The sequence below is a fragment of the Heloderma suspectum genome, chromosome 14 (assembly GCF_057233095.1).
Source record: "Heloderma suspectum isolate Gila_16-S chromosome 14, 16-S_ref, whole genome shotgun sequence".
In the NCBI taxonomy this organism is placed as follows: domain Eukaryota; kingdom Metazoa; phylum Chordata; class Lepidosauria; order Squamata; family Helodermatidae; genus Heloderma; species Heloderma suspectum.
Window position 1 is genome coordinate 25386071 of NC_139471.1, and position 24032 is coordinate 25410102.

The 24032-nt window shown below is 46.9% G+C and overlaps 1 protein-coding gene across 28 annotated transcripts in view; it reads right to left on the reverse strand.

Moving 5' to 3' along the window:
* The window catches only part of ZNF618 (zinc finger protein 618), a 145812-nt gene that overhangs the window by 69168 nt on the left and 52612 nt on the right, over positions 1 to 24032 (reverse strand). For 24 of the 28 annotated variants that reach the window (XM_084821481.1, XM_084821487.1, XM_084821478.1 and 21 more), the window contains exon 2: positions 4892 to 4935. In XM_084821481.1, the coding sequence (XP_084677607.1) occupies positions 4892 to 4935 (44 nt within the window). Of the gene's footprint in view, positions 1 to 4891; positions 4936 to 22067; positions 22236 to 24032 lie in introns of all 28 variants that reach the window. The other 4 variants (XM_084821500.1, XM_084821493.1, XM_084821494.1 and 1 more) reach the window with 3 other exon arrangements.

Sequence of the window (24032 nt, forward strand, 5' to 3'; positions counted from 1 at the left end):
GGACGTGGTGCCAGACTGATAACCTTCCATAACAGAGAATGGTAATTCCCCTGGTGGTGTCTGTGGCGGGACTTAATTGTTGCTTTCCTTGCAAGGAAGTGAAGACTCATCACCAGCATTAAGCCACAACTGTGGCTTAATGTGGCCAGTGGTTGCAGCAATGGCTGTAATGTAGTCAGTGGTTACACTGGTGGCTGTAGCATGGCCAGCAGTTGGTCATGAAGCAAGGGTGTTGGTACCTGGATTGCGTAGTGCAATCAGGAATGGGATTAGGGACCAAAGGACACACTCAAAAGGTATCCTCTCGATCCAGAGGTCTCAACAAGGTAGCTGATGAACGCTGATGGTAACGACTCTCACCCCAATATGGAAGGTCAGGATTGGGAGGGAGGTAGTACAGATCATACCAATCCTTATCCCAATCATGGGGTCTCCTGTATCAAGAATCCCATATTGGATGTCTCTCCCAATCAGAGAAAGAAGATCTTCACCGATCTCTATCCCAGCTCCACTCGTAAAGACTAGGGGATGATCTCTGTTGAAGGAGGCAACCACATATAGTGAATCCAGAGATCCCTGATGTTGGTCTCGAGATGTCCCGTACCATTGTGGCTGGTACAGACAAGGTGGCAAAATGGATGAACCAGCTGGAGATTGATCCCTGATCTCATCCTCCGAGGATGAAGTTAGGGGAATAGGGTCTGCCAGAGGCGTCGGGTTCACCACTGGGTGAGAATAACATCAGTAGTGTGGGAGATGCGGTCGTTGGTACAGGTGACCGCATTCGGTCCCGAGCCACTGGTGTAGCAATGGGAGATGTGGCCAGTACTAGAGATCACTGTTGATCCTGAGATGCCGAGCCAGAACTCAGAGGAGCAGTTGGAAGCAAAGAACATGCTCCATCCCGAGGTGGTCTGCTGGGAGACGCAGCCAATGCTGGAGGTCACTGCTGACTGGAGATGACTGAGCAGGATCAGGGAGAGCGACAAGGCGTGAGGGACATGCTAGATCCTGAGTAAAGTCATCTGACTTTTTAGAAGACTTTTTCTTCTTTTTAGGTTCCAAAGAAGACAGACTCACCTGTTTTGAAGCTTTAGCCTTTTCAGTTAGCTTCTTAGCCAGTGAGAATGTCAAAGGCCGGCCCAGAGTGGGGGGATCTCGTGTACTCAGAGGAATACGACGTTGAGGGGAAGACATCCCCAATGCTGGGACAGACTCTTGCATGGCAAGCAAATCTCCTGGTGGGGGAGCTGACTTCTCCCACCATACCCTTTGGTTCCTCCACCACTTCCAGTGCTCATTTCCAAAGAGTGGCTTTCAACCGGGTCAGAACGATCCCACCTCATCTGTTTCGAGAAGGCTTGGCAAGGAGGAGAAGCCTCAATAACATGCCCTTCTCTTATAGGTCTTATAGGCCCCTTCCAACCCTACTATTTTATGATTCTCCAAGGGAGAAAAGGCAAAGAGCCTGTTGGATGGAGGTAATATTGCCCCACAACAGACACGCTTAACAAATGGTGCCTTAGGGGCCACATGCCCATGAGGTGATTGCGAGATCACGAAAAACAAACAGAAAGAAAAACAATGCAAAGATTAAACAAAGAAATACTTTGATAAATAATAAGATAGAATAAAACCTCAGCTTTGAAAACGCTTTCAGACTGAACCGTACACAGAAGAGAACTGAGGGAATAAGTGGGAACCTGCTAGGAATATGCGCACTGGGATGGTTGGGGAGGGGTTCCCTGCAAAATTCCTCAGCTACAGAAGTTTCCCGAATCAAGGTTCCACGCAGGTGCAGAGCCCATATGTGACAATGCACAGAGACCACGAAGAAAAAGATAAGCTTAAACATTAGCCAAGAATCATTCTGGACTCCTCCTGACTACAAGGATGAGACACAAACAGCAACAGCATGAAAGAAATGGATCTCATGGCATCAGGAGTTTGTATTTTTCAGATGCAGAGCAACATTCCATGAATAATAAAACAAGGGTGTAAAAGCTGTTTAAAAACACACACTCCTTCCTTATGAAGGTGAATCGGGGGGGGGGCAATTATAAGAGGCCATTTCTTCTAGCTAGGAATAATTTGTCACACAATTCTCAGAAGACAGCTACAGAAGTAACACACACACCCCGCCTCCACCTTGATTTTATGTGAACTCAAATGCAAAGCTACAGGGCGGGGGGGGGGGGATACTTTAAAAGCTCCCAGGCGATGGCATCACATTTCTGGAAAATTTGCAACAGAATTTTATTGAATTAAAAACAATTTTTATTCTGGCACTCAAGCGGCTCACAAAATTACACTCAATGACAAAACAGCTGAGTTCTAAAAATGACAAAACTCTTAAATAATAATTGCAACAGCAAACCAGGCAGAGAAGAGGCAGAAGGCAAAAGGCGGTTCCATCTTTCCCAGTACTACCCAAAGGTCCAAGAGCAGCTGATGCAGGATTACTGCTCTGTTCCATGGCAAGTACGTCATGGGGTCCTTTGGGGTTCAATCTGATCCCTGCCATGCTGTTCAACATCTACACTAAACTGCCGGGAGAGGTTATCTGGACTGAGGTGCCATCGCTATGCAAACAACACCCCACTCTGCCTCTCCTTTCATCTAATCCAGGGGAGGTAGGGCAAGTCTTCAATTGGCACCTGAACGAGGTACGTCTGGATGAGGGCAAGCAAACTGAAGCTCAGTCCAGGCAAGGAAGAGGCGCTGTTAGTGGATGGTCTGTCTGCTCGGCTGAGTGGTGTTCAACCTGTCCTAGAAGGGGTTGCACTCCCCGCTCCCCCGTGAAGGAGCAGGTTCAGAGTTTGAGGGTGCTCTTAGGTCTACCATTGACACTGGAGGCACAGATGGCCTCAGTGGCTCAGATCCCCTTTTATCAATTTAGGCTGATATGCCAACTACAACCCTACCTGGACGGAAATATGGCCAGTTCGCATGATCGAACAACCCACAGCTTATTTAAGGCACGGTGGGTTGTGGCATGTGTGGGCAGCCATTTTGAACATCCAACCTCCGGCCGTGGCTTGTCGTGCCACACGAACCCAGGGACTGTGGGTTATACGAGGGTTAAACAACATAACCTTGCATAAACCACAGTCCCCGGGTTCACACGACAAGTGTGGTCAGGCACTGAATATGCAAATCCTGCCTGGCAGACGCCACAGCCCACTGTGGCTGAAACAACCCATGATGGGCTGTTTGCATCATGCAAAACAGGTCATAGCCTGGTGTCAGTTATCCATGGACTGGTAACCTCTTGGTTGGATTACTGCAGGGCGTTGTACATTGTGCTACCATTGAAAATGGTTCAGAAACTTCAACTAGTCCAAAACGGAGCTGCTAGGCTACTAACCGGGTCTGGTCCAAATGATTGTGTCAGTTGCCCTGATGCCCAGTCTGCTTCCAGGCCCAATGCAAAATGCTGGTGCTGCCTTTTCATGCCCTCAAGGGCTCAAGGCCAGAGTATCTAAAAGACTGTCTTCTTTTGTAAAGCTCTTTCTCCTCCCGGGAGAAGCGTGGGGGGGGGGGCTACAAGAGGAGGGCCTTCTCCACTGTGGCCCCCGCTTATGGGATGCCCTCTTCGGACAGGCCTGCCTGGCACCCACACAGTTCTCTTTTTGGCACCAGGCAAAGACATTGCTCTTCTCCACCCCTGGCCTTTTGGATTTCTATGATTATGATTCAAATTTTCCAAGGCCTTTCTAACCTTTATTGTCTAATTTATTGTTGGTGTTCTAATCTGTTTTATTGTGTGAGCAGTTCGAGCAGTTATTTCGTAACAATGAGTTCTGTTTGTCATAAGTTCATTTGTACTTATGGTGTGGTATTGGTTTTAGTGTTTTTATTAACGATAAATAAATGTTGTAGCAAATATTATTTATTTTAATTGTACTTAATGTACATCACGTATTTTAATCTTTAATTTTGCAGTAAACTGCTTAGAGATATTTCTAAATAGAGTCAGAGGTATATAAATCTATTAAATAAATACATGAGTGACGTATGACAGACAAACTAACAGTGTAAGAGTGCACATGCTTCAGAGGTGCTCCAGGGCCCACTCTTGGCCCACAGCGGGCGACAGAGAGACCTAGCCAGAAGTCCATGTGAACCCAGTGTGCATCTTCGAACACCCCCATCAAATATTTACACATACAGATTCCTCAATCTGCTGAAGGGTGGCAGTTTGAAAGCCATCGTACCAGGCGAAATAGGGTTTCAGAGATTTTGTATAATTTTGTATAATTTGGCGCCCCAGGCGGGGGCTGGGGCGGGGGGCTTGGAGCCTCTCTCAGGAGTACAAATCACTCCCTACAGAAACAGTATTCTTCACTGAGCAGGGGGCAGGGGAGATGCAGTAGTTAGAGCAGCTTTCCCTGACCTGATGCCCTCCAGATATGTTGGACAACTCTCATCATTCCCAAACAGGGGTTATGGGAGTTGTAGTCCAGGATACCTGGCAGGCACCAACGGCTAGGTTAGGATGCCAGGTTCAGGGAGGCCTTGGGTCCCATCCCCTGATCTGCCTTGACATCCACTGTGTGACTTTGGCCCAGTCATCCTCTCTCAGCCTAAGCTACCTCACAGGGTTGTTGTGAGGATAACATAGCAGGAGGAAAACCAGGTACTGTACCCTGAGCTCCCTGGAGAGACGGCCGGATACAAATCTAATAAATAAAATTATAAACAGATTTATGAAGATCAACTTTGCCTGGGCCTCATTCCCTTCTACCCCTTCTCTGGGGTAGGGTGGAAATTCATTATTTACAATTTCAACTAAATTAGTTAAAAACCAACTGGAGCCTGTCTTCACCATCACCCACCAAAGCAATTATTCAGCTCTCACAAAGTGAGAGACACCCAGCAGCCCCCTTACCTGCCTGCAGAAGCTCTTGTCCCAATGCTGCTGCTCACCTCAGCCTGGGGAAAGAACAGAAGCGGGGCAAGGTTAGGTTTCTTGAGTTGGTAGCTTCCTCTGGCTTAAAATAAAAAATACATAAATAAGTTGAAATGTTGCAGGGACGGCAAAACACACGTTGAAAATGCACAAAAGCGATTAAGATGGGACACGGTGAGCCCACGGCAGCCGGTAGCCACCTCGTTGTAGAACACCTGCCCTCCACGATGTGTGGGTTTCGTGCAGTATGAAGAATGCGCCTTCTTCCTCTTGAAATAGGAAATGCGCAGGCTAATCCTCAAGGCTGCCAAGCAGCCTGAAAATGCATGGCTGACAGTGGGTGAACTGGGGGTGGGAGGGGCTTAGCCAGACTTCCACGGCTCAGGTGTGGCGAGGAAGCCCTGTGGCACGGCTTGCCCCACTCCGTGACTAGGCAGCACAAAAGCACGGACAACATCACCCTCCCCCCACAAAAAAACACCCAGGTCTGGCCAGAATCTGAATGGAAAGAGAGCACTCTGAGCTGCCTTGCAAATTCACGCACAAAATAGTTACTCGCCCATAAACCTGGATATGAGCCAATTGTCCCAAACCGCACGGCGCCTTAAAGACTAACAGATTTACAATGGCAGACGCGTTTGTGGACTTTGCCAGATGCAATACCTGTCAAACACAGGAGAGGAAGGGGACACCCCAAAGTAAATCAAGAAAACAGAGGAAAAGGGGAGCCCAACAAGGACACCATGGAACGAAAAGGCGTTTATGTATTTGCGCGTGTGTGCAAGTGTGCACACCCAGGGGGAACTTGGAGGAAGCGAGGAGGGCCACGGGCAGGGTGGCGAGGGCTTGCTTTGCCGGCAGAAGGCTGCCAGTTCAGTCCCCAGCAGCACCTCCAGGGAGGAAGGGCCTTCTCTGCCTGAGCCAGCACGGCCAGTTAGGGGAGAAGGGCAACACTGAGCCAGGTGGCCCCACGCTGTGCTCAGGAGAAGGCCGCTCCATGGGTCCCCGCATGATCACGAAGCCCACAAAGTATGCCAGAAAATGCGTTTCAGTGGCTTCTGAGCAGAAACCGCCTTCCAGGGCAAGGACCTTCCAACAGTGGGACAAGGCGTTTGGGGGAAGGACAGGATTGTGCAGCAGGCAGAGAAACTCTCCTGCCAGAGACAGAGGCACAGCTCTGCAATGTGAGTCATGGAAGCTGCGGAGAGGGACGGAAGATACAGGAGTGCACCGCAGCGGCTTCACCAGCAGCAGTTTTGGGAGGGAGATGCCTGGTTCCAGGTCTTTCCTGGCCCCTGTGATGCCCCTGTGCCCAATCCACAGTTCTTTCTGCTTTCTACCACACGTCGTGCAGTGGTCAAGGATCATGTGCGCCCACAGTGCCTGCCAAAGAGACGGTTGCCAGTGCATTGTGAAGCTCAGGAAGGCTACTGGGCCAGCAACAACCCGTAATGGGCCAGGCCAATGAACCTGTAGGGGATCCGGCCCCAGAGAACATGCTGCTGTACAGCTTGTGCTTCAGCAACCCTGTTTGAAATAGCCACGGCAGACAAGAATGGATGGGAGGGCTGCCATGGTGTTGCCATACGGACCCGAGGCCTCTCGAGAGCTCCTGGTCAGACACAGCCTGCAGCAAAGGCCCGGGAAGGACAGCCAGAGCGCCAGCACGGCACTTAGGGAAGGTAGAAGCCAGGAGCACAGATGTCCTTTAGGGCTTGGGAGGGAAACTCCAAGGGAGGGGTCAAGCAGGGGACGCCCAGCAGGTGCAGCCACCCAGCTTCTGAGGTTTCACAGGGCGCTGCCCACACCCTTTCAAGCCTACCTTTCAAAACCATAAGGGCTAGAAACTTTAAAATGAAAGCTGAGCATCTCAGCATAAGGAAATCTGCAAGGCCAATACCAAATTCAGCACTCATGGGGTAGAATCCCTTCCATGCTGAGGTGCACACACCCACACAGACACACCCCACGCCCAAATGTATATCCAGTCTATGCAGCACCACAAACCATACAATCCAGGCTGGAGCCTGACAAAACCCGACATAGCACTGCTCTCTCCACCCCTCACATGCAAACCTCTCCCTAAATGCTAATGGCCTCTTTGCCGATAAAACTGCCTTTTCTACTAACTGCCTAAATAATGTGAAATTCCCTCTTCCCTTAAAAAAAAATAAAAAATTGCAGAGTGCCCTTAAAAAAATCTTGGAGGAAAAGGATTTCCTCAAAACCACAACATTATTTCAAACCCGATTTTTTTCTTTATTCTAGAATTTGTGTAAATGTATATTAAGAGACATTGGCTGCATTTCACACTTCTTTTTTGCACGAATGGCAGGAACCAACCAATTCAGGGCTGTGGGGAGAGCGAGTTCGATAAAATAACCCCCCTTTTTAATTTAAATGCTAATGCACTGAATTAAAATTTAATAACGGAGGAAATTGAAAAGCCAAGCAGGAATATTGGAAATAAATCCAAGCAAAAACAGCTAAAATTAAAAATTCTAGAGAGTGGGAGGATAGAAGCTAAGCTGTCTTATACGATTACATTTTTCCCCCCAGAAAGAACTGGGGGGAGAAAAATCCTATCTCTGGCCGGCCTCAGGGCAGTAAATTGAAAGCTGGGTGATTTATTGTTCAATTTTCCTGAGGGGGAAAAAAGGCTCTCTTTCATGCTGAAATATTTCATAAATTTCTAGCTGGCATAAATTCTTAATTTAAAAGTTATGGAGGTCACATTCAGTGCATCGGTGCAATTCCAAAATCTTAAAGGAATACCAGCAACAGAAAGAAAGAAATCACAATTTCAGTTATTATTTTTAATTCTTCCCATGAAAAACTTCTCCAGACTTTGCAAGCAGAGATCTCTCCATTACAAAACAACACAACACAACAAAGGCTACAGCAGGCTAGAACAGAAGGAGAGATAAAGATTGTCATAATTACGAAAGGAACCGCTGCCCCCTTTTAAGTTTGTTTCTTATACAGCGGTTGGCTGCAGAAATGCCATTGCAGCACCCATAACTCACAGCAATCCATCAAAAATTAAGCATTTGTCCTGCTTACACAAAGAAGGAGAAATGGGGCTTCTGTGGACACTTAAAATGGGGTTAGACTGCCCAAACCTTCAGGATATTCTGTGTAAGATCAGAAAAACACATAAAAATGAAGCCTTAAGCAAGCAGCACTGGCCCCAAAACCATGACATGAAGGGATGGAAAGCCGCAACAGGTAAGGGGCATAATGATTAACATAGTTAAGAGGAATAAAAACAGCCTCCCAGATGTGTGCATTTTAAGTCCTGGCCGAGCTCCTGCGATTTATCAGAAGGTTCATGCTATCCAATCTGGGAAAGGTTCAGTCACAGAATGTTGCTGACAACCAGGGAAGGGAAGGTGGATTGGGTAAAAGGCTGGCGAAGAACTTCTTAGGGGGAGGCTGTGGCCAGGTGAGTAAAGAGGCCACAGGAGAATGTAGCAGAAATTTGTTTCTATTTGTTCAGTCCTAAATCGGGACAATGGCTGCCTCTCCCACCAAAGGTGTTATCTAAACATAACAAAGCCAGGATGAATACATTGTCCCACTATTGCTGTTGTGGTCACTGAGCTTCTCATGCACGCACTGAAGATTCCCATAAAATTGTCACTGACGGGACCTCCGACAGTCCATGGCCATTTGGCCCCACATTTTCCAGTTTCTCTCCTTAGACTTGTACATATCTGCCAACTGAGGACGTCGCTTCCTGCATCTGATGCAGCCACTGCCACAAGATGTTTTGAAATATTCAGTGCTATCGGCTGGAGGTTTTATTTTTGTGCTACTGTTTAATAATATTTCAGCTGCTACCATTTGATAGTTTCAGCTTCCACCTTCTTCAGCTGCTCTGAATTGTATTTCCCTACTTTTATCCTAAGCTGCTTTGATTCTGAGGTCTGGCCAGTGAAAACTGGGGAGAAGCACTTCTCAGTGGCAGCCCCCCAACCTCGGAAGGCTCGTCTGGCACTTACTCTGATGTCATTTCAGCACCAAGGAAAAGTCGTTATATATCTTCTTCCTAGGCTTCCTAATCCTGCCAGTTTTCTTTCTTTTTTTTTATGAGGCTCTTTTATACTGTCTTGTCTTAAATCTTTTGGTTTAAATTTGATGCTATTATAAATGGTGATTCTTTGCAAACTACCCTGGGCACTCATTGAAGGATTTGGTATAAATCCCTAATATAAATTAATATTTATAAATTATCTGAATTAATAATATGCATTAATTATTTGAAACAGAAACTCAGGATACAAATTAGTATTGATCTAATACTCTTGTTAAGGTAGCAGAAGACTTTGTTTTGCTGCAAAAGACTAACATGATTTTCGCCCTGGAGGGGCTCTGGTGTGGGCTGCTCGGCTCTTCTGGTGCCCCCCCAGCAACATGCGGAAAGGAAGGGAGGCTGAATTGCACAAACTGAAAGTTGCCCAGCGAGCCCTTGGCAGCAGGCAGGCCTTTCGCACTCTTGCTGCGAGCAGATACTGAACGTTGCAGCCCTTCGGCCAAAGAGCTGCTACAAGACATATCGGGCTCTCACTCTGGCCTACCTAGCAAGCCAGGTGCAAAAGGGAATCTGCCTCAGAGGTTTAAAGCCACAGTGGTTGAAACAAGCTTGACTCAAGTCAGAGAGAGAGACCCTCCCTGTTGCAAAAATCACAGAAGTCTTACAGCGCATACGTTTGTCAACATTCGCCATCACTATTTATTTCTTTGTTTGGGTTTGTTTCGATACCACCCAGAGAGCTTTGGCTTTTGAGTGTATAAATGTAATAAATAAAATACCACCCAAGTGTTGAGGCTCTCTATAGGTTCAGACCAGGAACCTGGCAAGTGGTGGCTTAGAACATCCCTGTCCAAACACCTTGGACACCTGAACATTAGGGGAAGCCAACCTGGTTCCCTCCAGCTATTTTGGACTACAAATCCCATAAGCCTCAGCCAGCATGGCCAATAGTCAGGGATTATAGGAGTGGCAGTTCAAGAACATCCGGAGGATGACAGACTGCCCACCCCTGGTCTAGAGCTGCCATGGACTGCAAATTTAGGCCTCATCAGGCATGGAAGGGAACACCAGCCCCTGTGATTGGCCAGCAGTACAAGGCCTCTTGATTGGATGAGCTTTGTATAATTGGTAGGTGCCTGACCTTCTGCCCCAACCCAGCCAATGGGGTGAATAAGCTTCTGAAGCTGGCTCTGTATGCACCCAAGCTCCAGCTGCCATGACTGAGCCTGGTCTGGAGGACCCACCCTCCTCCCACAGTGCCAGCCTGGCCATCTCTGGCAAGCCGAACACCACGGAAGGTGGCCTTAAGACCATGGGAAGAGCCCTGCCAGATCAGACCAAAGGTCCAGAATAAGTCAAGCCCCCAGCACTCCCCAGTGGCCAGCTGTCCTGCGTATTTCTACCCTGTTGTTCTGCAAAAAATAACTGAAGTGGCGTACAAGCAAGTTAAGACACAAATCGGACACAAAACCATACAAATACTTGGCAGAAACATGGAGGCGGGTAGTGGCTCCTTAACACAGATTAACTGATTTCCTGTATTTGCCTAGCAGCAGGCCTCAAAGCTTCCCAAGAAACATTTCTTTATAAGATCCATTATCTACTTTCCCATAAAATGTGCAAAGAAGTCTAGAAGGGTAAAAAACAAAGAAAACCCGTGCATTTTAAATGTTAAGTCTGGAACAATTAAAAACAACCACTAGAAATAATCAGATGGGAGGTGTTAAAGCAAAGGTAAGAACTAAGAAGAGCCCTCAGGCATTTAGCTCAGCATTTGGTTCACACAGTGGCCAACCAGATGGCCCCATGGGAAGCCCACAAGCAGGACATTAGCACAAGGGCGCCCCGCCTCTCATGTTCCTCTGATACTGGAGGCAATATAGAGCCACGCGGACTAGTAGCCATTGACAGCCTTCTCCTCCAGGAATTTGCCTGACCCCCTTTTAAAGCATCTAAGTTGGTGGCCATCACTACATGTTGTGGTAGCAAATTCCGTAGTTTGACTACGTGCTGTGTGAGGAACTCTTTCCTTTTATCTGTCCTGAATCTCCCACCAATCAGCTTCATAGGAAGACCCCATTGGGTTCTAGTATTATGGGAGAAGGAGAAAAATGTCTCCTTCTCCACACCAGGCATAATTTTGTACAGCTCTATCGTGTCTCCCTTACTCGCCTTTTCCCTCAGCTGAACAGCCCCAGATGTTATAACCTTTCCTTATAGGGGAGTTGCTGCAGCCCTTTGATCATTTCGCCTGCCCTTTTCTGTACCTTTTCCAACTCTCCTGTGAAAGGTAAGTCACTGGCACCAGCCATACTCTACGTATGAGCCACTGTGTTCAAGAATTTAGGCTATTTCTTTGTTTACTTGCTGGCTGCACCCTTCTGGGTTATCCTGCCCAAATTGTACCGTTGCAACCCGATGCCTTGAGGATGCCCACAAGCAGGACAACAGGCAACAGTGAGAGCTAGTGTGGTGTAGTAGTTAGAGTGTTGGACTGGGACGCAGGAGATCCGGGTTCTAGTCGCCACCTGACCATGAAGCTCATGGGGTGACCTTGGCCAGCCCCTGACTCTTACTACCTCACAGGGTTGTGAGGATAAAATGGAGAGGAGGAATCACAGAATCATAGAATAGTAGGGCTGGAAGGGGCCTACAAGGCCATCGAGTCCAATCCCCTGCTCAGTGCAGGAATCCAAGTCAGAGCATCCCTGACAAATGGCTGTCCAGCCTCATCTTGAAGGCCTGCAGTGTGGGAGAGCCCACCGCCTCCCCAGGGAATGGGTTCCATTGTCGTATTGCTCTTACAGTTGGGAAGTTTTTCCTGATGCTCAGCCGGAATCCGGCTTCCTGTCACTTGAGCCCATGATTCTGTGTCCTGCACTCTGGGAAGACTGAGAAGAGATCCTAGCCTTCCTCTCTGGGACAACCTTTCAAGTACTTGAAGAGCGCCGTTCTATCTCCCCCCAGTCTTCTCTTCTCAAGGCTAAACATGCCCAGTTCTTTCAGTCTCTCCTCATAGGGCTTTGTTTCCAGTCCCCTGATCATCTTCGTTGCCCTCCTCTGAACCCTCTCCAGTTTGTCTGCATCCTTCTTAAAGTGCGATGCCCAGAACTGGACACAGTACTTCAGATGAGGCCTAACCAGTGCTGAGTAGAAGAACCACGTAAGCCATCTTGAGTTCCTTCCAAGAGGGAAAGAAGGCAGGATAAAAAACACCCCCCCACACAGCTGCCCCCCCCCCCACAGCTAATATTCAGGCACACTGCCACAGGAACATAGGAAGCTGCCCATAGTCCAACTACACGGACTGGCAGCCGTGGCTCTCCAGAGTTGCAGGCAGGGCTTTTTCCTGCCTTATCTGGAGATGCTGCGGTGGATTGAACCCAGGACCTTCTGCACACAGAGCAGGGGCTCTGCCTTTGAGCCATGGACGCTGCCTCTGAGTCTGGAGGTTCTGCGGAGCCATCATGGCTAACGCTCATTGGATATGCCCCACCCACCCCTTCTCCCACATGAATTGGTTTCACCCCCTTTTAAAGCCATCACCACACCCTATGGCAGCAGGTTTCAAAACTTATGTATTTTGCAATACTTCCTGCATTTGTCGCATTCAGTGTTTGCTGGGAAAAAGTTAAAGGCTTTGCTAGTCTTCACAACACCAAAACAATCAGATAAGCTGACGTTGCAGGGCCGCTGAAAGAGGGCTCAACCATCAACTGAGGAACACGTCTGAACATAACAGCGATTCAAAGCTTGGGCCATTTGTTAGCTGCTGCAATTCTGTATGTACATCCACAAGTTCAAGAGTCTCACAGATTTGAAGGGCTGGCATTTGTTTTATGTGGTTTGCGGAGGTGCTACCCTAAACAAAGACCGCTCCTTCCCTCTCCCCCAAATGTTTGGCTAATGTTCCTATCTAGCACCAAGGAAACCTGTGTATTCGATACAAATCAAGCAGATACTTGGAAATTTATTTTGCATCACTCAACATCAGCAGACACACTGCATGGTGCCCCCGCCCGCCGCCAATCCTGGCTCCAGGCACAATTCAAAGAGATGGCTCTGATCGGGAGCAGACGTGTGTCACCATTCCACAACCAGCCCACGCAAAAAAAGGCATCGGCACTGGATGCAGAATTAGCGCCTCCGCTTTCCAGGCGAGGGCATGCAAATTATTTTTAAAGCCAGGTGAAAAAATGAGTGATAGCACAGAAGCTGCAGGGGGAGAACTTGGAAAGGTTCCTTGGTGGCCCACCTCGGCAAATAAACCCACAGGACTTCCCAGTCCACTGAAGACTAACCTGCTACATAGGCAAGTGACAATATACAAGCCTCCTGTGCCACGCATTCATTGCTCAGAATTATGCCACAGATTAAAAATATGAACATTATGCTATTTGCACACATTGAAGAATCTCATTTTTCTTGGCAAAGTACCTGCAATAAAGGGCCCAGGCAAAAGGTGGAGGTTATACAGAACAGGAGCTGAAACAGTTAAGATTTTGGCAAACAATCCGGTTTGTCTTGGGCACCCATCTCCAACCCAGCACCCTCCAGACATGTTAGGATGACTAGGGCAGAGCACCAGGTTACAGAAGGCTTGCCTAGGGCTTCCCATTTTACCAGGGCATTCCAGGGAAAACTCACCACTGGCAGTTGCTCTTCCACTTGTAAAATTAATGGTGTTTTTTTAAATGAAATCAAATGCATGTATGAACGTTTGAGTTGCCTTTAAGCCCAAACAGGACCCCCAAGGTGACTTACAATTAAAACTTAAAGCAACTTAAAACAATGAAAAAACTTGAAAGCATCGCCCATAGCACAATTAAGAGCAGGAGGCAATCTTAAAAACAGAGTGTGCTGCTAATACATTTAAAATATTAAAAAGCCATGTGGAACAAAAAAGTATGAACTGCCTAACACTGAACAAAGAAGGGGCCAGTCTAACCTGCCTTGGGAGAGAGTTCCACAAGTGGAGAGCTGCCACAAAGAAGGCCCTGTCCCATCTTCCCATCAACCTAGCCTTTCTTGGTGGCAGCACATGTAGAAGGGCGTCCAAAGAGGATCTTCTTTTTTTAAAATATATTTTTATTTATTTTATCTTTATAAATGAAATAAACAATACCCAAATTACCAACAACCTGATCAATACTACAATTTCCCGACAATACAATATTCTGATGAGGACACCACAATAACAAAAAGAGAAGGAAAAAGAAAAAGAAAAGGAAAAGGGAGGAAGGAAGTGAAGAAAAAAGAAGATTCTTTCCCCTTCCCTCCCCTTTAAAGAATTAAGTTTAAACTCCCAATACCCCCCGGCCACTGATGCCATTCTATTTTAAAAACTGTATCTATAACCTTAACAATCTTACAGTTTAATAAACAACCTTATATTTCATTATCATATCGTCAATCTTATATCAAAGAAACAGGTCTACAGTTCATTCCCAGTAGCTTACATAAATAATAATAATAATAATAATAATAATAATAATAATAATTAGTGTTATATAATAATGTAACTTAAAATAAATCTTCAACAATCAGTAATATATTTTATATATAAATGCATGTGCACAATTACCCTCAAACAATAAATTTAAATACAGCATACCATATCTATTTTGAAATAAAAAATATAAAGAAAAGCAAGAAAAAAAAGGATGAAAGAGAATAAATGAATATATGTATAATCATTTATCTTCTGACCTAGCCTGGATCATGTAGACTAAACACAAGCAGTTAACAAAGCTTGTTTAAGGATTCTAGTTCATGGGGTTGTAACAGAATTCTCACGCATTTTTACGTTCAGCCATGCCTCCGCCATTTCATGATTTAGAAACTTCTTCATCTGACCTTCAGACACGATACAAAGTGTAGCAGGGTATTTTAAGCAATATTGTAAGTTCATTTGTTTTACTGTATTTTTTGCTTTGATAAATTGCCTTCTTTTATTCGCCACCTCTTTGATGTAGTCTGGAAATAATATAACTTTATCTTGTTTCCAGGAAAGGCTTCCACCCTCTCTTGCCAAACGCAGGATATAATTCTTTGTGGAGACTTTTGCAAATTGGACTATGATTGTGTAGTCAGTCCCTTTCGCATTTGGCACACGAAATGCCTGCTGAATATCAAGTAAATAATCAGATGGGATAGGGAGTATCTCATGAAAAGTTTATCCACAAAAATAGGCAATTTTACATCATTAGACAGATTTTTAATCCCAATAATATGTACATTGGATCTTCTCGTGAAGGCCTCCAGTTGAGAAATTCTATCAGGCATTTTTAAAACAAATTTGTGTCGTAGTTTCATTTCCTGCCACTCGGTCTTCTAGTCGTCTCCATTTTTTGCCATGACGCATTAATTAAATCTACAGCTCCTTGCAAGGCAGTAATGGAATTTTAGATTAAATCCAACCTTTCGGCTTGCTCCGTAAATTGAGAAGATAAAGTGTTTATCAGAGTAAATAATTCCCCTATATCTTCTGTTCCCGAAACTTTTGACACAGGGGATGCGGGGGGAGTTGATGCCAGTTCCTTTCTTCTCCTCGGCGCAGACATGTTTCTCTCAAACAGATCTTGAAGGTCCTCAGATGTTCTCAAATACTGTTAACATTTCTTAAATCATCCCTCAGAAGCTGCTGATATTTCTTAAAGCATATATTATTATGGAACACATCAGCCCTGTTTTCTCCTATGAAATAGGAGTCTCAGTACAGCTTTTTGCGTTGGTAAAGCTCTGGGGAGATAATCCTGGAATCCAGCCCCACCACTATCTTGAGGGGGGTACTTTTCTTCAAGATATTATCCAGATGTTGCCTTGCCCCCCCTTTAATTCCAGGGGGGAATGAAAAGGTTTTTCAACCCTTTAAAAAGCTGTTTGAGAAAGCTCCCACAGAGCGCCCGTGGGATGCTACCAGAGCGACATTGGTTCGAACCGGAAGTCCGGGCGTCCAAAGAGGATCTTAAACTATGGGCAGGTTGAAGTTTCACCCCGAGGTGTTCCTGGTCCATCCAAAGGCAGATCAACCTGTGTTGGAGGGGGTTACACTCCCCTTGAAGCCGCAGGCTCGGTGCTCCTGAAGTCAGCCCTGAGCCTGGATGCCCATGTCTCGGCGGTGGCCAGCAGTGCATTTGCACAGCTGAGGCTAGTGCGCCAGCTGCGCCTATTCCAAGAGATGTCTGATCTGGCCGCAGTGACCCACGCTTTAGTTACATCCAAGGCAAACCATTCAACATCACAGTAATTCAAGTCTATGCCCCAACCACTGAGGCCGGAGAAGCTGAGGTTGATCAGTTCTATGAAGACCTACAACACCTTCTAGAACTAACACCAAAAAAAGACGTCCTCTTCATCATAGGGGATTGGAATGCTAAAGTAGGAAGTCAAGGATAACAGGCAGGCATGGCCTTGGTGTACAAAATGAAGCAGGACAAAAGCTAATAGAGTTTTGCCAAGAGAACATGCTGATCATAGCAAACACTCTTTTCCAACAGCACAAGAGGCGACTCTACACATGGACATCACCAGATGGTCAATATCGAAATCAGATTGATTATGTCCTTTGCAGCCAAAGATGGAGAAGCTCCATACAGTCAGTAAAAACAAGACCTGGAGCTGACTGTGGCTCAGATCATGAGCTGCTTCTTGCAAAATTTCGGCTTAAATTGAAGAACGTCGGGAAAACCACTAAACCGTTCAGGTATGACCTAAATCATATCCCTGATGAATATACAGTGGAGGTGAGGAATAGATTTCAGGGATTAGACCTGATAGACAGAGTGCCTGAGGAACTATGGACGGAGGTCCGTAACATTGTTCAGGAGGCAGCAACGAAATCCATCCCAAAGAAAAAGAATTGCAAGAAAGCAAAGTGGCTGTCTGATGAGGCTTTACAAGTAGCTCACGAAAGAAGGGAAGCGAAAAGCAAGGGAGAAAGGGGAAGATATACCCAACTGAATGCAGAGTTCCAGAGAATAGCAAGGAGAGACAAGAAGGCCTTCTTAAGTGAACAATGCAAAGAAATCGAAGAAAACAACAGAATGGGAAAGACTAGAGATCTCTTCAAGAAAATCGGAGATCTCAAGGGAACATTTTGTGCAAAGATGGGCATGATAAAGGACAAAGAAGGCAGGGACCTAACAGAAGCAGATGAGATTAAGAAGAGGTGGCAAGAATACACAGAAGAACTATACAGGAAAGAGCTGAATGTCCCTGATAGCCATGATAGTGCGGTCACTGAACTTGAGCCGGACATCCTAGAGAGTGAAGTCAAGTGGGCCTTAGGAAGCATTAGTAACAATAAAGCTAGCGGAGATGACAGTATTCCAGCCGAGCTATTTAAAATCCTAAAAGATGATGCTGTTAAAGTGCTGCATTCAATATGCCAACAAATCTGGAACACTCAACAGTGGCCACAAGACTGGAAAAGATCAGTTTACATTCCAATTCCAAAGAAGGGCAACGCCAAAGAGTGTTCAAACTACCGCACCATTGCGCTCATTTCACATGCCAGGAAGGTGATGCTCAAAATCCTACAAGCTAGGCTTCAGCAGTATGCGAACCGAGAACTACCGGAAGTACAAGCTGGGTTTAGAAGAGGCAGAGGAACTAGAGATCAAATCGCCAACATTCGCTGCATCATGGAGAAAGCAAGAGAATTCCAGAAAAACGTCTATTTCTGCTTCATTGACTACGCTAAAGCCTTTGATTGTGTGGATCACAACAAACTGTGGCAAATTCTTAAAGTGATGGGAGTACCAGACCACCTTACCTGTCTCCTGAGAAACCTGTACGAGGGTCAAGAAGCAACAGTAAGAACCAGACATGGAACAACCGAGTGGTTCAAAATTGGGAAAGGAGTACGACAAGGCTGCATATTGTCACCCTGCTTATTTAACTTATATGCAGAGTACATCATGAGAAATGCCGGGTTGGATGAATCAGAGGTCGGAATTAAGATTGCTGGGAGAATTATCAACAACCTCCGATATGCAGACGATACCACCCTAATGGCAGAAAGCGAAGAGGATCTCAAGAGCCTCTTGTTGAGGGTGAAAGAGGAGAGTGCAAAAGCTGGTTTGAAACTCAACATTAAAAAAACTAAGATCATGGCATCTGGCCCCATCACTTCCTGGCATATAGAAGGGGAAGAAATGGAAGCAGTGACAGATTTTACTTTCTTGGGCTCCAAGATCACCGCAGACGGTGACTGTAGCCATGAAATTAAAAGACGCTTGCTCCTTGGGAGGAAAGCTATGGCCAACCTAGACAGCATAGTAAGAAGCAGAGACATCACCTTGCCGACAAAGGTCCGTCTAATCAAAGCTATGGTTTTCCCAGTAGTAATGTATGGATGTGAGAGCTGGACTATAAGGAAGGCTGAGCGCCGAAGAATTGATGCTTTCGAACTGTGGTGCTGGAGAAGACTGTTACGAGTCTCCTGGACTGCAAGGAGGTCCAATCAGTCCATCCTAAAGGAAATCAACCCTGAGTGCTCATTGGAAGGACAGATAATGAAGCTGAAGCGCCAATATTTTGGCCACCTAATGCGAAGAGAAAACTCCCTGGAAAAGACCCTGATGCTGGGAAAGACTGAAGGCAAAAGGAGAAGGGGACGGCAGAGGATGAGATGGCTAGATAGCATCACGGATGCAATGAATATGAACTTGAGCACGCTCCGGGAGAGAGCGCAGGACAGGAAGGCCTGGCGTGCTATGGTCCATGGGGTCACGAAGAGTCGGACACGACTGAACGACTGAACAACAATGGACTCTACATGGGGCTGCCTCTTTCCCACTCTTCAATTTTTCTACAGAAAATAGAACTCATGCAATGAAACAGAAGGTGCCCCAACAACCTTAGTGGAAAAGAGCTGATCTCTAGTGAAACAGACTAGTGGCAGTCAGCACATCGCAGCCAGTTCTTTGGGTTACTAAAATTTATTAGTGTGTCAACCGTTTTCAGTACCTTTGCTATTTCCCCTTAAATTTAAGCAATGTAAGGGAAGTGCATGCCATTATTTTGGTAATAATGCAGTATATAAAGCAAATAAATAAATAAAATGGGAAGTGGCAGTCTTTCAGATGTTCTGCTACCAAGCCATACAAGGGCACATTGAAACAGACTGGCAGCCAGTGGAGTTGATATACAAGCAATGCAACATGGTCAACGAAGTGTGCACCAGAAAGCAATCTGGCTGCTGCATTTTGCGCTAGCTGCAATTTCTGAACAGTCTTCAAGGCCAGCCCCATGTAGAGCATGTTGCAATAATCTGAAGAGGAGGTGATTAAGGCATGGATCACTGTAGCCATATCTGCATTCTCCAAAAAGGGGTGCTACATGTACTTGACTTTCTAACCCAGGGTTTGTTAATGCTCACAGAAGAAGCACAACCAGAACTCAAATTCATCTGGGACTTGTTCAGCTGTTTTTAAAAATACAAAAGAACTTTTTCATACATACACCAAGTCAGACCATGCCTCCATCTAATCCAGCATTATCTCCTCCGACTGCAGTCAAGCTGTGGCTCTCTCAGGCAGACCAAGGGTGGCTGAGAAAGGGTCTTTTCTGTCACCTGCTCCCTGAACCTCTTTAACTGGACATGTGGGGGATGGGAACCCGGGACTGTCGGTGTGTATTTTTGTTTAGCGTAAAGCAAAACAGAGCTGAAATTAACAGTTTTGAAAAACGGAAATATGGATTTCTGGTAAGAAGAAATTCTGGCATCTGTCAAAAATGAATGTTGCACCACCTTCTGAAATTCTCGACGAGTTACAAGAACTGCATGCCCCATGTTCCTGCAAACTCAATCCATCCTAACGGGCTCCCAATGGGCAGGAGAAGCAATCCTGGCAGCATTCAGTCCACAACTGCGGAGATCAGTGGATATGGTAGCCCTTCGACCCAAACACCAGAGAAAGAACCAACAAGGAAGTGGGGCTGCATAAGGGGGGGGGGCATTCAGGCATAGATATCAACGTGAAATCTTAAAATGAAGTGGGGCTATCAACCAATTCAAGAATTTTAGCTGATCAACTGGCTGGTTTTTTTTAACAAGCCAAAAGAGAACGCATTATTACATTTACACCCCGTCACAGGTTCTAACCCAGGGACAGGGAACCTTCTTCCTATGAAGGGCCGTTACCTAGGGGAAAAGTGGGGGGGGGCCTGTGGGTGATGGTGGGCGGAGCCAGACTGGTGGTGGGCGGAGCCAGAGTACATAGCCGGCACCACTTGCAGCACTGCAAGGCTGCGCTCGCTCTGCCCCTGCCGCCTCTCAGACCACATGGAATTAGGCCAAGGGATTCCCCACCCACAGGGATGCTCAGGGGGGCCGCGGAAGCTACCTTATTATTCCGAGCCAAACCACGGACCATGCCCCAGCCCAAGGGGGGACTCAGGCCAGAGCCAACCCTGCCGTCCAGGATTCCCCAGGAGGCCCCCCCCGTGCCCCAATCGCCGGGTGGCCCCCCGCTTTTGTGCAGCTCTTTCTCTATTCCAGAAGGTGGAGATGCCTCTCCCAAGGCGGAGTGGCTGCCAGCAAGAGCTTTAATCCGTAACATGCTGTAAGTTTTCATACTCCGGGCCCCTCCCATCCCTGGAATCCCAACCCCACCCCCAACAGGCAGCATCTCTCCAAGTCCTGGGGATGGCTGTCCCTGGGTCCTCCTGCACGCAAGGCCACGGAGCAAGGACCCAACCACCTCCAAGAGCACACGTGGAGATCAGCCCGATGCAAATGGTGCCATAAGTAAAGCAAAATAAGCCCCCCCCCTTGCAGGCACGAGCGGCTTGTGGCGCTCACTAAGACACCAGCGGAAGGGGCTCCTGCCTGCACCAAGAGAATCTGAACCCCCTCCTGGAAGGGAAGAGCCAACCTCGCTGTCTTCCCCGGGGAGGATGTCCCAAAGAAAAGGAGCTGCAGAGATGAAGACAAGCAAGGGCCAGGGGACGGGCTTCCTGGAGGCCTCACAGCTGGCTCCTTCAAAGGCGGCAGGACAACCCTCCCCTGACGAGAGCCACCAACCTCCAGGTCCACAACAGCCAGCCCGGCCCAGCCCAGCCCAGCAAGCTAAAACCACCCAAGGAGGGCAGGTGGCACACGAGCAGCCCGCTAAGTGCCTCAAAGAACTCCAGTCCACATCCTCGGGTAAAAGCAAGCTGAGCCACAACCAAGGGTGCAACACTCTCATGAGGCTTCTCAATGGAAAGGATGCCGAAAGGGGGAGTCGAGAGGGTTAACCCCCTCCAGAATGCTTGGAGGTTGCTCAAAACCACAATGACAAAAGCCCAGCTAAAATGCATGCCACAGGTTAGGGAAGGAAGCTCCACGTCCAAGAGGCCACTGGCATGGTTGACGAGCAGCATCAGGGAAGCTATTGGAGAAATGAGGGCTTCCTTCAGAAAATGGAGGCCTTGCCCAAGTGAGGAAAAGAAAAGGCAGCACAAGCTTGCACAGAGGCGATGCCAGCAGAGAATAAGAGATGCCAAAAAGCATGTTGAGGAGCATATAGCTAACAACATCAAGGCCAACAATAAAGAATTCTTTAAATGTATCAGAAGCAGGAAACCAGCTAGGGAGGCAGTTGGACCGTTGGATGACAAGGGAGTTCAAGGAGTACTGAAGGAGGACAGGGAGATTGGAGAGAAGCTGAATGAATTCTTTTCATCCGTCTTCACTGCAGAAGATATGGGACAGTTACCTGTGCCTGACCTGATGTTTTCAGGAAGGGAGTCTGAAGAACTGAAGCAAATAATGGTGGCAAAAGATGAAGTTCTCAGCTTTATTGATAAATTGAAAGCAAATAAATCATCTGGCCCAGATGGAATCCATCCCAGAGTTCTTAAAGAACTCAGATGTGAAATTGCTGATCTTCTGACAACAATATGCAACATGTCCCTAAGATCAGCCTCTGAACCAGAGGACTGGAAGATGGCCAACGTAACACCAATTTTTACAAAGGGATCTAAGAAATTACAGGCCGGTTAGCTTAACATCTGTTCTGGGTAAACTGATGGAAAGCACTACTAAAGATTAAATTAATACGCATATAGAAGGACAAGCACTGCTGAAAAAGAATCAACATGGCTTCCACAAAGTCCTGTCTCACTAACCTCTTAGAGTTCTTTGAGAGTGTCAATGCATCATGTGGACAGCGGTGATCCGGTAGACAGTGTTTACTTGGACTTCCAAAAGGCTTTTGATAAAGTCCCTCAGCAACAGTTCCTGAGCAAACTCAGCAGTCATGGAATAAGAGGAGAGGCCCTCTCATGGATCAGTAACTGGTTAAAGAACAGAAAGCAGAGAGCAGGAATAAATGGTAAATATTCCCAATGGGGGGAAGTAAATAGTGGGATCCCACAGAGAACTGTATTGGGACCAATGCTTTTCAACATGTTCATAAATGATCAGGAATTAGGAGTGAGCAGTGAAGTGGCCAAGTCTGCCGATGACACCAAATTATTTAGGGTGGTTAAAACAAAAAGGGATTGTGAGGAGCTCCAAAAGGATCTCTCCAAACTGGGAGAATCAGCAGACAAGTGGCAAATGCAGTTCAATGTAAGCAAGTGTAAAGTGATGCATGTTCGTAGAAAAATAGAATAGTAGGGTTGGAAGGGGCCTATAAGACCACTGAGTCCAATGTTGGGGCAAAACATCCCAACTTCAAGTATAACCTGATGGGATCTGGCTAGCAGTCACCAACCAAGAAGAGATCTTGTGGTTGTGGTGGAGAGCTAGAAGAAAATGCCAGCTCAGTGTGCAGCCACTGTAAAAAAAGGCAAACTCCAGAGAATAAAACTGCCAATGTCATACTGCCTTTACACAAATCTATGGTGCAGACACACTTGGAATACTGTGTCCAGTTCTGGTCACCACACGTTAAAAAAGATATTGTAGAGCTGGATTAAAGGACAACTAAAACGATCAAGGGGCTGGAGCATCTCCCTATGAGAGAAGGTTACAACAGCTGGGATTGCTTAGCTTGGAAAAATGGCAAGTAAGGGGAGACATGATGGAGGTGTACAAAATTATGCATGATGTAGAGAATGTGGATAGGGAGACATTTTTCTCCCTCTCTCATCATACTAGAACCCAACGGGGTCCTCCTATGAAGCTGATTGGTGAGAGATTCAGGACAGATAGTCAAACTATGGAATTTGCTATCACAAGACATAGTGATGGCCACCAGTCTGGATGGCTTTAAAAGGGGGTTAGACAAATTCCTGGAGAAGAAGGCAATCAGTGGCTACTACTCCTGATGGCTATGTGCTACCACCAGTACCAAAGGCAGTATGCCTATGTCCATCAGTTGCTGGGGTACATGGGCAGGAGGGGGCTCTTTCACTCACATCTCACTTGTGGGTTTCCGTTGGCATCTGGTTGGCCACTGTGTGAGCAGAATGCTGGACTAGATGGACCCTTTGGTCTGATCCCGCATGGCTCATCTTAGGTTCTTATGTTCTTAATGGGGAGGAGCCATTGTTGAGGGCGGAGCCCCTTCTGCTTGGCACACAGAAGGCCGCATGTTCAATCCCTCCAACATCTCCAGGTAGCTGGCAAGGACACCTGCCCCAAAATCTGGAGAGCCATTGCTGCCAATCGGTGTAGACAATACTGAGCTAGAAGGACTAGGAATCTGACTCAGCGGAAGGCAGCTTTTTCTGCTTGACTGTCAAAGCAGATGCAAGTGATGGTAGCCACCATGTGTCCAGCTAATGCCACCGGATTGTTTTGTCCATCTCTGTGGCCACACGGGTCACAGGCCTTTCACCATGCAGGAAAGCTACGCCGGCTGGCACCACATGGACACAACAGTGGCATTAGTTCTTCTTCGCTGCCCTCATAGCCTACAAAACAGGCCCTAACAGGCTCCACTGACTTTGTTCTACCAGAAGCCATCGTCCCTGCTACCAGTGTTGTCTGCAGATGCCTTAAGTCTGGCAAGCGAGAGGGGCGCTTGGAGGCTATTGGGTCACGCTGCTGAGTCCAGTGCTCAAATCACAAAGGGGTAGCTGGGGGCGGGCACCCTTTTGCGACCTACTGTCTTTTAGAAGGCTACTGGGGGGGGGCAGGTTGGA